Source organism: Lutra lutra, chromosome 1, assembly GCF_902655055.1.
Source record: "Lutra lutra chromosome 1, mLutLut1.2, whole genome shotgun sequence".
In the NCBI taxonomy this organism is placed as follows: domain Eukaryota; kingdom Metazoa; phylum Chordata; class Mammalia; order Carnivora; family Mustelidae; genus Lutra; species Lutra lutra.
The window spans coordinates 142234183-142250536 of record NC_062278.1 but is presented as its reverse complement, the minus strand read 5'-3'; the positions used below and the strand labels follow the sequence as shown (position 1 = coordinate 142250536).

At 35.3% G+C, this 16354-nt stretch overlaps 1 protein-coding gene across 2 annotated transcripts in view; it reads right to left on the bottom strand.

Moving 5' to 3' along the window:
• The window catches only part of UBE2E2 (ubiquitin conjugating enzyme E2 E2), a 369362-nt gene that overhangs the window by 42263 nt on the left and 310745 nt on the right, over positions 1-16354 (bottom strand). For both annotated transcript variants that reach the window (XM_047737941.1, XM_047737950.1), the window contains one exon: positions 2916-3063. In XM_047737941.1, coding sequence (XP_047593897.1) covers positions 2916-3063 — 148 coding nt within the window. The remainder of the gene's footprint in view (positions 1-2915; positions 3064-16354) is intronic.

Below are 16354 nucleotides of genomic sequence, written 5' to 3'. Positions count from 1 at the left end.
CCTTCCTAGGAAATAATGCAATAGGGACTACTAATTTAAGGTTAGGCTTCTTCCAGAGTTTAAATCCAAGAGTGTCAGTGCTGTGGTGGTGTTTCGAGATTATTCAATACTCTCTTCTCTCAATGAAATTTGACTGAGTAGGGATTTATCAGCCATTGAATCTATGGTTAGTTGGAGTCTTAAATAGTCTAGGAAATGACATCAACTAGTCCCTGACTGTTTACAAGGGGCTTGCATATGTACCTCATAGGAATGCTGTGATTTAGGTAGGGCTGATGGTTACCTCCGCGTTGTATAAGAAACTGAGTCTGAGGAAAGTTAAGAAGCCAGTACAAGTCACACAACAGTGGGGCTGGTATTAAAATCTGTAACTGCTGACTGCAAATACCATGCAGTAAGGATGTGTGGCTGCACCCTCAAACACTTAACATTTATGAACAGACCAAAAAGTCTTAAAAGAGACAAAGGAAAATTATGAGAAAAGTATGAGAACTGATTCAAAAAATCAGTTTATGTAGGGAGAAGAGCGAGAAAACACTTAAAATTGGTTAAATTTATATCCTTATGCAGAGCCTACTTCAGAACTGACAGCACTCTGGTGTTAAAATAGCTCTATGTATTCAGTATAGGAAAGTTATAGGAGAATCTTATTTATTTGTATTCTATCAAACTTATATGTGTGATAATTTGAAGATAGGTTAGACTGAGGTTTAACTAAAATCTGGGCAGGGGAAATCTGCAGATTGGAAGTGACCCAGAAAAGAGTGTGAAACAAAAGAATGGACATTATGACTTGTTTAAGATAAACAACTCTTTTCAAGACTCTAAAAGTGTGAACACACACATAGATGATGTGCCAATTAGGAAACATTTTTATATGTGTTAAAGAATAAACATTTAGTCGGTTGGCATGTATTTTACAAACAATATTCTATTCTTTTATCAGATGGGCTATAACTGGTAAAACTTGAGGTTTTATCTTAGGCTTATTCTTTACTTTTTCTTTATCCTTTAGGCTTATTCTTACTGTCAATAGCATTATTTTCAAAATCTATTCATTTTATTTATGTGATTTTGCTTTAGTCTAGGGTGATTTTATTTTTATTGTTTTGCAGAATGTATCTGTAATTTTCTGAGACACAGCAAAAGAAAAGTCTGATTTACTCAACAGAAATCCTTTTGATTGCTGAGAGAAGGTTTTGGTGGGATGAATATATTAAGCGGGGAAGACCTATAAAGAGAACAGTTTCCCACATAGGAACTGATTCAGAGAGACAGGCCATTTCAGCTGACTGGGACACCAAGCAGGTCTGGCTACCACTGGGATAAGGAATGCTTGTCAGCATGGAGCTTTTTCTCTTAAGTGTGAAGTTACACCTTATTCCATGTGTAAGAAATGAGGATGTTCATCTAGTGCTCGGAAGTGCCTAATAGTATGGTCTCAAAAGTTCCCTTCTTTTCTCCCCCTGGTTTTAGTGAGACATATTTGACTTGAACACTGCTAAGTTTAAGGGGTACGGCATGTCGACCCCACATCAAAAGTCTCTTGAATAAGTGACTTACTTCTCAAAATAAATTTTTCTTCTAAAATACCCTAAATTTCAGCAAATCCCAGAAGTACTCTTTTGGAAGTGGGGAGGCAAATGTAATTTCATGTTCCACCATTTCCGGGAGGACCATGTGGGTTAGTCCTCATATCACACAAAGAAATGTCTTTTGATGACATTACCTCTAAAATGAAATTATACACAGTCATACAGACAAATGGGATTGAAACAGGAATAATGAGATAGAACACAGTATTTGTCATTCAGTTTTAAATTAGTGCAGCATTATTGAACTTCACTATCTGGGATAAAAATATGAAATAATTAAAAAAACATTTTATAATGATCCTGTATAGTTACATTTTATTTTCCTTTAGGTTGAAGTATTTTTATATATCTTTATTTTAAAAAGTTTCTATTGAAAAATAACAAAAACACAAAATTTGAACAGATAATTTATAATTATAATACAAGTTTTATAAACCAGCCAGGAGCTTAAGAGAGACCCTGATTCCCCTTTGTCATTTCTCTTGTCTAAAACTTCATGTATTTAGTGAATAGAGTTTATTCCTGAATGTGGAAGATAGAAACTTATGAAATATTAACACTACTAATTAAATACTCAAAGAATTTCTCATTGAAAACATCAATGAAAACTCTGTAGCTACCTTTGAACTTCTGTAGTTTTTAAAATAAACCCAAATATGTAAAAAATTGGCAGCTGGTTTGTATTCTGGTTAAAAAAAATGGTCAAAGACACATAATCACATATCTAGGACAACACAGAAAGTAAGAACTTCCAGCATTAAGCACACCAGCAAGCCACAAAGGCTTGGCCACAGGCTCTTTTAGTTTTCCTGGGAAGTTGTATTTCCTAGCTGAGGACCATTCAGCTTTTTTGTTCTATTAGCTTGAAAGGACGCATGGTTATTAAAATGCCAACAAGGTCATGTCTGCATGGTGCTGCTTGGTTGTTATCAGATTTTAATGGCCCACATTTCTCAAATTAACATCTTCTGGTAGGCATCTAATTAAAGATTAAGCCATTCAATTTGAATTTTTATTATTATTTGGCAGTAGAATGTAACGCATTCTGTAAATGCACTTCCCAATCCAAAATGATTTTTCATTAATTTTTATCACATTATGCTTTTTCCTTCTTGGTAAATAATAGGTCTTAAAAAGACTAATGAGAAGACCCAATTTAAAAAGAAAGCAGTTACATACTATGGAAATTTAAAATCAATAATAATAATAGTAGTAGTTATAGTAGTAGTAGTAGTGGTGGTGGTAGTAAATAATTCACTAAGGTCTGACATTTATGTCTTGAATAGACCTGAATTCAGTATTAGACTTAAAGTCTCTTACCAGGGTTGCAATCTGTAAGAAGTGAGCAGATGGAGAGGAGAACTTTAGAAATGGTTAGGGCTGGACTCCAGTTGTCCTTTAGGATGTCCAGACAGATGACTCCCTGGCTGTTAATATTACAGTGATAGATTCTTGTTCGGAAGGTAACCTAGAAGAAAAGGTAAAGTTGTTATAAACAGACATACTTTTTATTGGACAAAATAATCCAAGGGTAGCTGGTTGAACCACATACTTAAATTCTCCTTAGGCACATGAGAAGAATCACGAAACAAAATCATTATTTTAGAATTTGTTATTCTGGACATAGAGAACTAAACCCCAATAGCAAAATCATGTCCTTTTGCTTTTGATAAAGAGTCCTATCACTTAACCAATTTTCTGGGGACTGAATTTGCTCTTAGTGCAATTGTAGGAATGTTCATAAGAGAAAAACTAACTGTGATTTCCAAAAACATTTTGAAGAAACAATTTCAAAAATAAAAATTTCGGGGGCACCTGGGTGGCTCAGTGGATTAAGCCTCTGCCTTTGGCTCAGGTCATGATCTCAGGGTTCTGGGATCGAGCCCCGCATCAGGCTCTCTGCTCAGCAGGGAGCCTGCTTCCTCCACTCTCTCTGCCTGCCTTTCTGCCTACTTATGATCGCTGTCTGTCAAAAAAATGAATAAAATCTTTAAAAAAAAAATAAAAATTTCAAAGGCACCTTGGGAATCTAGTTGTTTTTAAGGATTTTGTATATTTTAGAGTTCAAAACAGCATAAGAATACTATAAAAGAACATAAATATTATTCATTATGGTTTAAAAACATGAATTAGGCATGTATATAAATAATATACATAGTTTATTAAAAAAACTGTATTAGTTACAATTTATGAACCTTTTCCTCCTTAAATTCTGTATCTTGAATATAATATCAGCATAGCGTACCTCTGCCCTATGATAGCTAGATCACCACTGCACTTTGTTTAGGTGTAATTCTGAAACATGTTTATAACATTTTTAAAGAACTTCAATTCAAAAGTTAAGTCTAAATCAGTTTTAAAACTCTGTCTTATAAAAGTCTTATTATATAAACAATAATAAGATCTTAATGTCATTTATTAATATCATGTACATTAGTATTTTCAAAAATTAAGTTGAAATATAAAAAAATCTTGGTGTGTTAAAGACCAGTCTTCTGGTACCCTAAGTTTAAAATGGTTATGAACCAAAAAAAAAAAAAAAAAAAGGCAGATCTTTGCTGTCACATCACCAGGGCATCCAGCACCCACTCAAACACCAGATTTACTTAATTTGTAAAATCAAGACTCAGAAAGGACAGACAGATCCTGTCTATGACAATTATTGAACAACACAGTGCCATTTTCATTTCATTAGTACTCTTGATAGAACTGCCCTTCTGGTGTGCCTAGGTAGCTTAGTCAGTTAAGTGTCTGTTTTCAACTCAGGTCATGATCCCAGTGCCCTGAGATCAAACGCCATGTCTGGCTCCCTACTCAGCGGGGAGTCTGCTTCTCCCTCTGCTCCTCCCCCTGCTCATGCTGTCTATCTCTCTAAAATAGATAAATAAAATCTTAAAAAAAAAAAAAAAGATCTGCCCTTTTAGGAACATGCCAGAACTTATTGATAAGTTTAACATTCCTTCTACACAAACACATTCTAAACACCTAACAATGCTGAAGAAAATAAAGCTAACATTTAAAAAAAAATGCATAGCTGAATTTGCAGAGAATCCCCGGAGGCCAGAATTGAAAACCAAAAATTACAGTATGCACATGAGCTGACAGTGTAGCTATCAGGGGTGGGACATAGGGAAGAGGAGCAGGGGAAAGGATAGTAGCCAGTCTTGGTAAAATGGAGGCTTGGGTTTTGATGTCTTCATGGAGAAAGGTGAAACCTTAGGGCTACATGTGGAAAGAGGCTGGAATTGAGAGCCCTTACATAGATTAGGATACTTGAGCAGCTAGAGTTTTAGTAAGCGGATGGACTTGAAAAGATAATGAATTCTTCTGGGAGAGATAGCAAAGATGCTTACTAGAGAAAGCCTAGGCTCGGAGGTGAAGAGAAAAATGTTTCCCCTGAATTCTAAATCCTGGGCATATATACTATGCAAACACCAACTGAAAAAGAGCTTAAATGGCTATATTACTATCAGATCAAACATATGTTTAAGGCAGAATGAATAAAGATGATTGCTGCATTATGATAAAATGAACAATTCATGAGAAAAATATAATAATTCTGAATCTGTTGTACCTAATAAGAGCCAAAAATATAAAAAGTGAAACTTAGCAGAATTATAAGGAGAAAATGACACATCTACAATCAGAGGGACATTTTTGCTGCAGCAACTGAAGTCATGCAGACCAAAACATAGTAAGGATACTGAAAATAGGAACAACCAAATAAACAAAATCAAGGGATTGAACAAAGATGAAATTCCACACTCAACAAAGAATATATATTATTTTCCAAGCACATAAGAAACGGTTATAAAAAACTAATCACATGCCCTGCCACAGAGGAAGCTTAATATATTTCAAAGAATTATTAAGACCACAAAGATTCTCCATCAAGTGTTTGGGAAACTGAAAACACATTTTTCAAATAATGCTTGTATCAGAGGAAAAAAAAAAACAGCTACATTTATAACTGAATGACAATGAAATGTTGGATTACCAACATCAAACTTTGCCATTTGGCAAAAGTTGTCAAAAAGAAATCTATAGTTTCATATACATAAATTAGAAAGGAGGAAAGTGTTTAAGGAAGAAAAAAGAATAACAGAGTTAGTCCCATAAAAGTAGAAATAAATACATGAGCAGAAATAAAAAGTAGAAATAAATACAAGAGCAGAATTTAATGAAATAGAGAATATGTAGGAATATTAAAATTCTGCAGAGAAAACAAAGTGACTATTCCTTTAAGTACTAGATGAAAAGACAAAATATTTTTTGTGATCCAATGTAAATGATGAGTGGCTTCTATATACGATGTTTTAAAAACCTATCAGATATTGATCGGCTACTCAGAGCTAGTTAATACTCAAAATAACTCAGAGGTAAGTAGTATTACTGTACCTACTTTTAAAATAAAGAAATCGTAACTCTGTAAGGAGACAGATGCTAGCTAAACTTATTGTGGTAATCATTTTGCAATACATACATATATCATATCATGATGTTGTGCAACTAAAATAAATACAACGTTCTATGCCAATTATATCTCAATAAAATGGCAGAAAAAAAATAAATGAAGGCACAGAGGGGTTAAAGAACTGGCATGTGGTTGCACAGTTGGTAAGTGGAGGAGTCAGAATCTGAACATAGCTTTGTTGACCCAAAACCTCATGTTCTCCTACTTAGCCTCAATGCCTCTGTTCTTTTTTTTTTTTCAACTTTTGAGATTATTATAGATTCATACTGTGTTGTAAGAATAATACCGATGGATCATATATGTTCCTCATCCACTTTCCCCCATGAGTAACCTCCTGCAGAACTGTAATACAGTATCACAGGATACTCACCCTGAAATAGTCAGCTGATCTTTTCCACTTATAACCAGTTTTATACGCACTCATGTATATGTGTTTCTATGCAATTTTATCAGATGTAGATCTGTATGACCACAATCACAGCCAAGATACATAACAGTTCCTTCACAAACATCCTTTGTGCTACCATTTACCTGGTGCAGCCACCTTCCCACTTTCCCCTTTTGATTCTTGACAACCACTACTCTCTGCCTCATCTCTATGATTTTGTCATTTCAAGAATGTTACATAAATGGAATCATATACGTCATTTTTTGAAGTTTGCTCTTTCTACTTGCACATTTCCCTTCAGATCCATCTAAGTTGTTGAGTTATCAAGAGTTTGTTCCTTCTTATTGCTGGGTAGTATTCCATGGTATGGGTGTTCTTTGAAGGATAAATGGATTGTTTCCAGTTTTTAGCTATCACAAATAAAGCTGCCATAAACATGTATGTGTATTTGTGTAAACACAAGTTTTCATTTCTCTGAGATAAATGCCCCAAAATGCAATTATTGGGTTGTATCATAAGCTCCTATTTAGTTTTATAAGAAACTGCCATAATTTTTTCCAGAGCAGTTGAACTATTTTACATTCCCACCAGCAGTGATGACCCAGTTTCTCTGCATCCTTGCAGCATTTAGTGTACTATGCTTTATTTTCGTCATTCTGATTGGATGTAGTGGCTGGTAACATATTGTGGTTTTATTTATTTATTTATTTATTTGACAGACAGAGATCACAAGTAGGCAGAGAGGCAGGCAGAGAGAGAGAGAGAGAGCGTGAGAGAGAGAGAGAGAGAGGAGAAAGCAGGCTCCCTGCCAAGCAGAGAGCCTTACACGGGGCTCCATCCCAGGACCCCGGGATCATGACCTGAGCCAAAGGCAGAGGCTTTAACCCACTGAGCCACCCAGGTGCTCCCACATTGTGGTTTTAATTTGTATTTTCCTAATTGCTAATGATGTTGAACTTCTTTTCATGTGCTTATTTGTTATCTGGATACCCTCTTTCTTAAAAGAGGATGTTCACGTCTTTTGCCCATTTTCTAATTAGATTGTTTTTTACTGTCTACTCTCTATTTTAAGTGGCGATATTTCATTAAAAGTGAAGTACAGTTAGATAAAAAATAAAGCATGAATTTGCAAAGAATCTTGTGGGTTTTTTGGACAGAGAATGCTTTACACTTTAATTTTTTATAATACTAATTAAAGGATCTACTTTGGTGATGTTTGTTAACTTTTGTCCCAAAAGGTGTTCATAAATAAACCACAAGAATCAAACAGGTAGTTTGATTGTTCCTATACTTTAATGCTCTAGGCTCCCAGAAACAGTACTTTAAAATATTTTTTTTATTTGTGTATGTTTGACACATAATGTTACATTTCTTTCAGGCGTACAACACAGTCATTCAACATCTCTATGTTATGCTCTGGTCACCACAAGTGTACCCACCATACAATACTATTACAACTGTCACACGACAACACTATTACAATATCATTGACTATATTCTCTATGCTGTACCTTTAATTCTTGTGACTTATTCATTCCGTAAGTGAAAGTCTGTATCTCCCACTCCCTTCTACCCATTTTACCTACTCCCGAACCGCTTTCCCTCTGTTAACCATCAGTTTGTTCTCTGCATTTAAAGGCCTGATTCTGGCTTTTGTTTATTCATTTGGATTGTTTTTTTTAGATTCCACACACAAGTGAAATCATGTGGTATTTGTCTTTCTCTGTCTGACTTACTTCACTGAACACAGTACCCTCTAGGTCCATCCACATTGTGGCAAATGGCAAGAACTCATCCTTTTTTTATGATTAATGTTCTATTGTATACATACATAACACATCTTCTTTATCCATTCATCTATTGATGGGCTCTTGGGTTGCATATATCTTTTCAAATCAGTGTTTTCTTTTTCTTTGGGTAAATACCCAAAAGTAGTTATTAAATCATATGGTTTTTCTATTTTTAATTTTTTGAGGAACCTCCATACTGTTTTCCATATTGGCTGAGGAGTAGTGATGCTGAACATCTTTCCATGTGTCTGTGGGCCATCTGTATGTCTTCTGTGGGAAAACTGTTTATTCAGGTCCTCTGTCCATATTTTAATCATATTGTCTGAGTTTTTAGTGTTGAGCTGTATAAGTGGTTGATATAGTTTGGATATTAACCCTTTATGGGATATATCATTTGCAAATATCTCCTCCCATTTAGTGAGTTGTCTTTTTGTTTCATTGATGATTTCCTTTGTTGTGCAAAAGCTTTCATTTTGGTGTAGTCCCAACAGTTTGTTTTTGGTTTTGTTTCCTTTTTCTTAGGAGACATATCTAGAAAAATGCTGCTAAGGCCAATGTCAATGAAATTACTGCTTACATTCAGAATCTTCTAAGAGTTTTACGGTTTCAGGTCTCACAGTTGGGTCTTTAATACATTTTGAGTTTATTTTCCACAAATACTACCATTTGAACCAGAAAAAGTTGATGATCAGAGTTTTAAGAAGTGTCACACATCTACCTATTGTAATGTAAGCTATGACCTCTTCAGGGTTCCCTTATTATACTCCTATTTCTAGTATCACATTTGCCACAGGACCTCCTCATCAAACCGTCAGTTACCCATGAAAGTATTTTCTTTCAACTGATGTCTAATGCAGTGCTGGCACATAGAAAAGGCCCATTGTTTGTTGAACAAATGCTGCCAAATCACAGGCTACTGCTCAGAGACAAGTATCTTTCTCAGGGGTTGTAACATTTTATTGTTCTTTAGGTAAAAACATTTTCCAGCCACAACTTATTGTAGACTGAAAACTGGGGAGAATGATCTGGAAAGTAAGACATATTTGTTACTACTGTCTAATAATAAAGAAAATTAAAAAAAAATGTGGCCTGGTCAGATCAGCATAAGTGTTCCACAATTAAGGCAAAAACTTGGTAATAACAGCTCTTGAAACAGTTAGCATTCTCTTCCAGATGCTAACAACAAAAAGGGGAAATGAAAAAGAATATATGCAAACTGATAAGGAATTGTCTGTAGTGCTTTTAGACTTTAGTAATACAGAAACAGAAAATGATGTTTTGAATATTGACAAATATCAAGGGATTTGTACACATTAGAAGATTTTTTAAAGACTGAGAAAGCACCTTTCTCCCACCCTCATTCTGAAGAAGACTGTTCACATCTGATTCAATTTTATAGAAAAACCATCATGTTATCTTGTTTAGGGGACCGGACGGCAGTACAACCTTCATGTCACCCTTCTGACAAAAAAACAAATGATAAAAAATGACCAAAAAGAAAATTCCAGTTCCATGCAGGGCTTAATATTTACTGAGTTCTGTGTATCACACAACCCACACCTGCATTTGCATTTATTGCTGTATTTGAAGCACAGCTCAATACTGATGTTTATAATGATAGCTATCATTCCTCAAGGAGAGGTAAAATTATACTGAGAATACTGTTTTCAAAGGCAGGGAAGACAGCACGTTTTAGAATATTTTCCATATATTAAGGAAATTTTTTAAATGATTTGGATATAGTGATACAGAAAACTTGTTTATCCAGAGTATCTAATTCCTAGATGACTCTGAATGAGAAGTGTTTTGATTGTTGTATAATACATAAACACACAACAGAGGCATGTAGGTGTGTATGTGTGGGGTAGACAGGATAATGCCCTATTACCCCAAAGATGTCCATATTCTAATCCCTGGAACCTGTGAATAATGTTACCCTTGCATGGTAAAAGGGACTTTGCAGGTGTGAATAAGTTAAGGCTCTTGAGATGGGGTGATTACTTTGGGATTATATAAGTGGGCTGGATATAATCACAAAAGCTTTGTAAGAGGGAAGCAGAAAGATAGGCAGGGGATGTCAAAGAGTCAAAGCGAGGTGAGAAAGCAAGAAGCCAGAGTGATGGGGCCATGATCTAAGCAAAAAAGTAGGCCTCAAGAAGCTGGAAATGGCAAGGAAATGAATTTCCCCTCAAAACCTCAAAAAGGAATGCAGGCTTGCTGCACCTTGATTTTAGTTTGCTGACATCCAGAACCATATTCATATTGTTTTAAGCCTCTAAGTTTGTGTTAATTTGTTACAGCAGTAATAGGAGACAATACATGTACGTATATTTTCCAGCTGCATTACTACTTTAGCTTACAAATGTAACTTAAAATGTAGCTGTGCTATTTCTATACTTCACACAATCACCTGCCCTTAAAAATAATTTTAGAGTTAACAGAATTCTTTATGTTGACTATAGCATAAAACAATGCTACTAAGTAGTGAATGATCTAGGAGAAAAGTCACTTTACTACTATGAGCCCCATTTCCTGACAAAATGAGATTTAAATTAATTATTCTCAGGACCATTCTAGTTTCAAGATCCAAGAGTTATATTATGAAAAGAATACGTAGTTTTGGGAGCTCAAAGGACTTGAGCTGGAATTCTGACTTTAGATGAATCAACTTAGCCTGTTCGAGATTCAGTTTCCTCATCTTAACATGGAGAAAAATACTAGCTATACCCACAGTGGCTGTGAAGACTTAAGTACACAAGAAGTTCTAGTACCATGCCTGGCACTCAGCAGAAATTCAAGCAGTGCTAGTGTCGCTTCCCTTCTTCACATCTCCTAATTTTACAAGGCTATTTCAAAACCCATGTGTTCATGTAATAATTCTACTATCACCTGAGTTTTAAGTGTATTTTCTCTGTACCACTTGTTTGCTCTAGGGTAAGGACAACACTCCACATACAGACAAAAAGTGGTTTTGTAAAGGGAGAGAAATCATGTAGGGCATGAGTATAGACAGAGAAGAAAATATTTTAATAAAGTATTTCTGCCAAACCGATGCCAGACAATTTAGGAAAATGTTTTAAAGTAAACATCTCCAAGCTGAAAAGCTGATAATGACATTAAAAATGATCATTTAAAATAATATTTCAGAAATAACCTCTATTTTGCACACAGATTCCATTTTTCAAAAAACTTTTCATCAGGAGATAAATGACACAGTGATTTTACTGAGGAAGTATGAGATCAGTGAGAAATACATTCCTCTTAAAAATACTTTTCCATGGAGACCCAGAGAGGAAATATTTGGAGCTCCTGTGCCATAAATCAGTGAATCAAGTAACAAAGGTCCAAAAATAGCAGGGTTAACATCATTCAAATGGATCTTGGCTGAAGGCTTACTATGAAACTAGTTTATCTGAACAATTTGTTAGTACACATTTTAAAAATGTCAGTACTACTAACCTTTTTGAGATTTCAAGTGCTCTTTTCTTAAAATGGACTTAAGAGCACTGCACCAGCAACTACCACATCCTAAGAAAATAAAAACTGGAATAACCCATCATAAGTGAGGAGAATCACAAATCTTAAAGAAACTCTAAGAAATACACATTAGCAAAATAAAACCAAACCCCTTCCCAAATAGAAAACAAAACAAGAACAAAAAACCTGGAAATATATTTCTTCCCTCATAGCTGGCAGTAAAGGAATTAAAATTAAACATTACTTAGAAACTCTCGTGTGTAATGATGATGCCCACTCCGTTACATATGACTGTATAGTATGGTATGTTTAACTAGAGGATAGAGCCACTTTTAAAAAAAGATTTCAAATACTATTTAAATGGTGAATGACAAAAGAACTTTCGAGTATAGAAATTTAAATTTAAAAAGTCTTTCTCAGTTCCTTTTAAGTACAGATGTAGAAAAACATGCAACTACTCCCACCTTGAGTAGTAAATCTCTTGAAGACAGGAGCATCGTACTCAACCCTCAGGGCCCTTTCTCACTGTGCAGCACCTGATTATACCCAAGCCCGGCAAGGGAAGATACTTGGTATGACTTTATTAGGGACCAATAATTAGATTCCTTCTTATCTAAGTTATAAAAATTAAATTTATATAGAAAGTTTAAGGAACATATCTATATTAAATGAGGTTCAATTTGATTCTTTTTCCAAATTTGTGTGTTCTTTTTTATTAGTGACTTATTCTCTCATTATATTTCCTATTCCATTTTTTAATCTTTTTGGGGGGAGAGGGGTAAAGGGAGAGGGAAAGAATGAATTTTAGCAGCTCCATGCCCAGTGAGGAGCCCGATGCTGGGCTGGATCTTGGGCTGGATCTCACAACCCTGAGATCATGACTTGAGCCGAAATCGAGCCAGACACTTAATTGACTGAGCCCCCCCAGGTGCTCCTCCATCTTTTTCTCTTCAAAAGATTATCTCATCTCTTTTGACTTGTTCTACTGACTCAAGTTTCAGAAATGGTACTCCAGCTGATTCTATGGTAGGATCATATCATGGAGTGCACTGCAATCTGAGTAGAGTTCTTTCTCAGTGTGTATTATTTATTTTTCTGTAGAAGTCTCATGTACCTTAGACTGTGGTGCTCTGCATTTCCTTCTTCATGGGCCTCATGGACAACACTAGTTTGAGACCAGATTGTATCATATATGCCAAAATGTAAGGTAATATAGAGTCATCCCTTAGGAAGAGCTGATTTATATTTAAATCTGCGTAAAAATCTCTTATAGATGTTGTCTCAATTACTTTAATTTGAACAAAATACTATCTGTTAAAGACACAGTAGCTTGAAACCAGCTCAATCAATGTTGTTTGGCATGCATATAGAGGCTTCCTTCCTCAATCAATTAAAAAAGAAAGAAAAGAAAAGAAACTTAACAAAGCTCTAGAAGTGGCACACTGCTAAGAGTACAACTTTATCATTTGAAGGCTTGGCTTTCAACTGCCTTTTAATGGCCATTTGAAAAAGTATTATGGTACTTTAAAACAATTAAGATTTTTTTGTTTTGTTTTGTTTTTTAAGAAAACTGGTTCTATCAGTTTTCTACAAATGGGTTTTCATGGCTTGGACAATTTTTCCAGTAACATAATTATATATTGATTCAAAAACTGCTGAGTCCCCAGTAACTGAGGGACAAAGGATGATCTGGTATCTAAACTTAAACATATACACAAAATATCACTTAAGCATTCCCATTATTTTAATTCATTGAGCATATACACAACAGGTCCTCAATCAATACCTGGGGGTCCATCAAAACCAAAACCCAAAGCTCTCTTGAGTTTAATACTTCCACCAGAGGCCTCACTCCTCAACCCCCATCCCTCATAAAATACGAGAACAGCTGCTCTTGAACACTGAACTTAAAACGATTATATGGGGCTATGTTGATCCAACAACACTCACTTATTAATTAGTACTGCACAGAGAAATCATAATTTAACAGATGTCCAATGAACCTACATTTCTAAGACAAGATGATTCATTTCTGCTTTATAACTGCAAAAGTGTCTCATACATAACGACAATTAATTACGAAGCACAACAGCTGAGATACTTAATGGATTAATGGATAATAAATGGCCAACCATATGACACTTGCTATTAAATTAGAGACAGTGACATAAACATAAACATAAGGAGAATACCCTCCTTTTATTTTGTTCACATTTTTTATAAGTCTCACACTACCCAAGGCAATTATATAAAATGTAGCATATTTACAGATTTCCTAAATGTAAAATGGAAATAATATATAGGCTTCCTTTATCCTTTGGGAAAGAAGTACTACATTTTATGTTTGTAGACATATGAAGTGGCAGTTATTTATTTAAGAGATTAATAATTCAATATACATACAACACAATACAAAGTATTCATCATAACTTGCTGGAAATGACAATTTGATTTTTCATATAGCCCACAACAGTGTTGAAGTAAAGTATATTTTAACACAGTTGAAAATGAAACAATGACTAATTCTCTTAATGATACAGTAAATTAACAGCAATTACAAGCTGGCTGAATGCCCACTCTCTCAGTGAGTGTTATATTACACAAAAAAGAGACATTCTTTGAAAGTCTCCTTTGAAAGTGGCGGTGTTCAAAGTTTCCAAACTTTGCATGTATGCATGCTAGAGAGGAAAAGGTACTGGTTTCTCTGTTTATACCATGAAATAAAAAAAATATCGCAGGTATATCATGGAACATTGTAACACAAAAAATAATAATAAAAATTAAAAATGGCTAACAATTATTCAATGTTTATGTGCTGGGCACTATTCTAAGCGATCTCCATTTATTACATAACTTAGTCTTCACAATCACCCTGTGAGGGAGGTACTATTATTTTCCTCATTTATGGATAAAGAAACTGAGACACAAGTTCAGAGGAATTCAAATGTGTGTAGTTGAGGCAATTTCAATACTAAATAAAGAAGTTGTAAGAAGGAAGGAAACAAAATAAACGAACACACATGCAGCTGCATGCGCGCGCACACACACACCCCACAGAGTTTTTTGAAAACAGGAGAGAAAATAGGAAGAGAATAAAGAAATTTAGATGATTTTTAGATCTAACAGTTTGAATTCACACAGAAAAGCTAATGTTGTAGGGATTTAGTTGCTTTTTCAGATCAAGTTCTGATAAAATGAGAATTCATGTAAAGTGTTAGGCAAAGAGAAGAAATGTTTAATGATATTCGCTATTATTATCATTGTTCTTATGCCAAATGACCTGTCATCTCTGAGATTACTGAAGATAAGAAAAACCAAGTCAGTTAAAAAAAGGTAAACAAATAATATTTTAACATGACTTGAAAATTGGCACTAAGATTTCTCTATCTTTGAATAATTTAAATCTCAGCATTTAGAATATCCCAGTGAGTAATCTTTAGACATCTGTGGAGAACACATGCAATGAACCAACCTGATACTCATGATACTGTACACTATTAATAGACAGCTAGCCAGGTAGCTTATTTCAAAAGTAAAACGAGGTCAAAGTCTGACTGAGAGAATGAAGGGGTGGGTGTTGAATGATAAAATAAGAAGTTGTCTGTTACTCTGTAGTTTTTGATCATGGGAGTGCAATGACGAATGAGGTATTTAAAAATCTGTAAGACGGTTGTTACATAGCATTCCTTTTTTTGTGTTTTAAGATTTCATTTATTTTAGAAAGAGAGGGAGAGGGAGAGCGTGTTGCTTGTGTGCAAGCAGGGGGTGGAGGCACACAGGGAGAGGGAGAGAGAGAATCTTCAAGCAGACTCCCCACTGAGCATGAAGTCTCACACAGGCTGCATCTTACAACCCTGAGATCACACTGGAGCTGAAATCAGGAGCTGGACACTCAACCGCCTGAGCCACCCAGGTGCCCCAACACAGCGTTCCTTCTTAAACTAACGTCTCATGCATGAAATGAATCCTTTATGGCTGATGACACTGCTTATTCCTAAGTTCATAGAAAGGTATGTTAACACCATGGGAGGTTTTTTGTCTTTTTTTTTTTTTTTTTTTTTTGGTACTTGATTTGGATAGTGACCAAACCAAGAGATAAATGAATACAGGTGAAACAAAACAAAACAAGGAGCACCTGGGTGGCTCAGTGGGTTAAGCCTGTGCCTTCAGCTCAGGTCATGATCTCAGGGTTCTGGGATCGAGCCCCACATCGGGCTCTCTGCTCAGCAGGCAGCCTGCTTCCCCCTCTCTCTCTGCCTACCTCTCTGCCTACCTGTGATCTCTGTCTGTCAAATAAATAAATAAAATCTTTAAAAAACAAAACAAAAGAAAAAAAAGGGGGAAATGGAGAAAAGATGGGCAACTCAAACCACAATCTGCAGCAGGTATGCAGGAAAGGAGGGACCAGATGTATAGTCAAAGAACCAGAAATGGATGAAGAACCATTTCTGACCATGGCCCTAATTACCTCCTGGAACCCACCTTGCTGAGAAGAGCAGAGAAAGGAAAAGGTAAATGGTAAATATAGAATAGACAGTCCAAGGTAGTCACTCTTATCTTGATTCTTAGGATTGAGGTATCCTTATGAGGATGAATATATTTCTCTCATTGCAAAAAAGGGGTACATAGA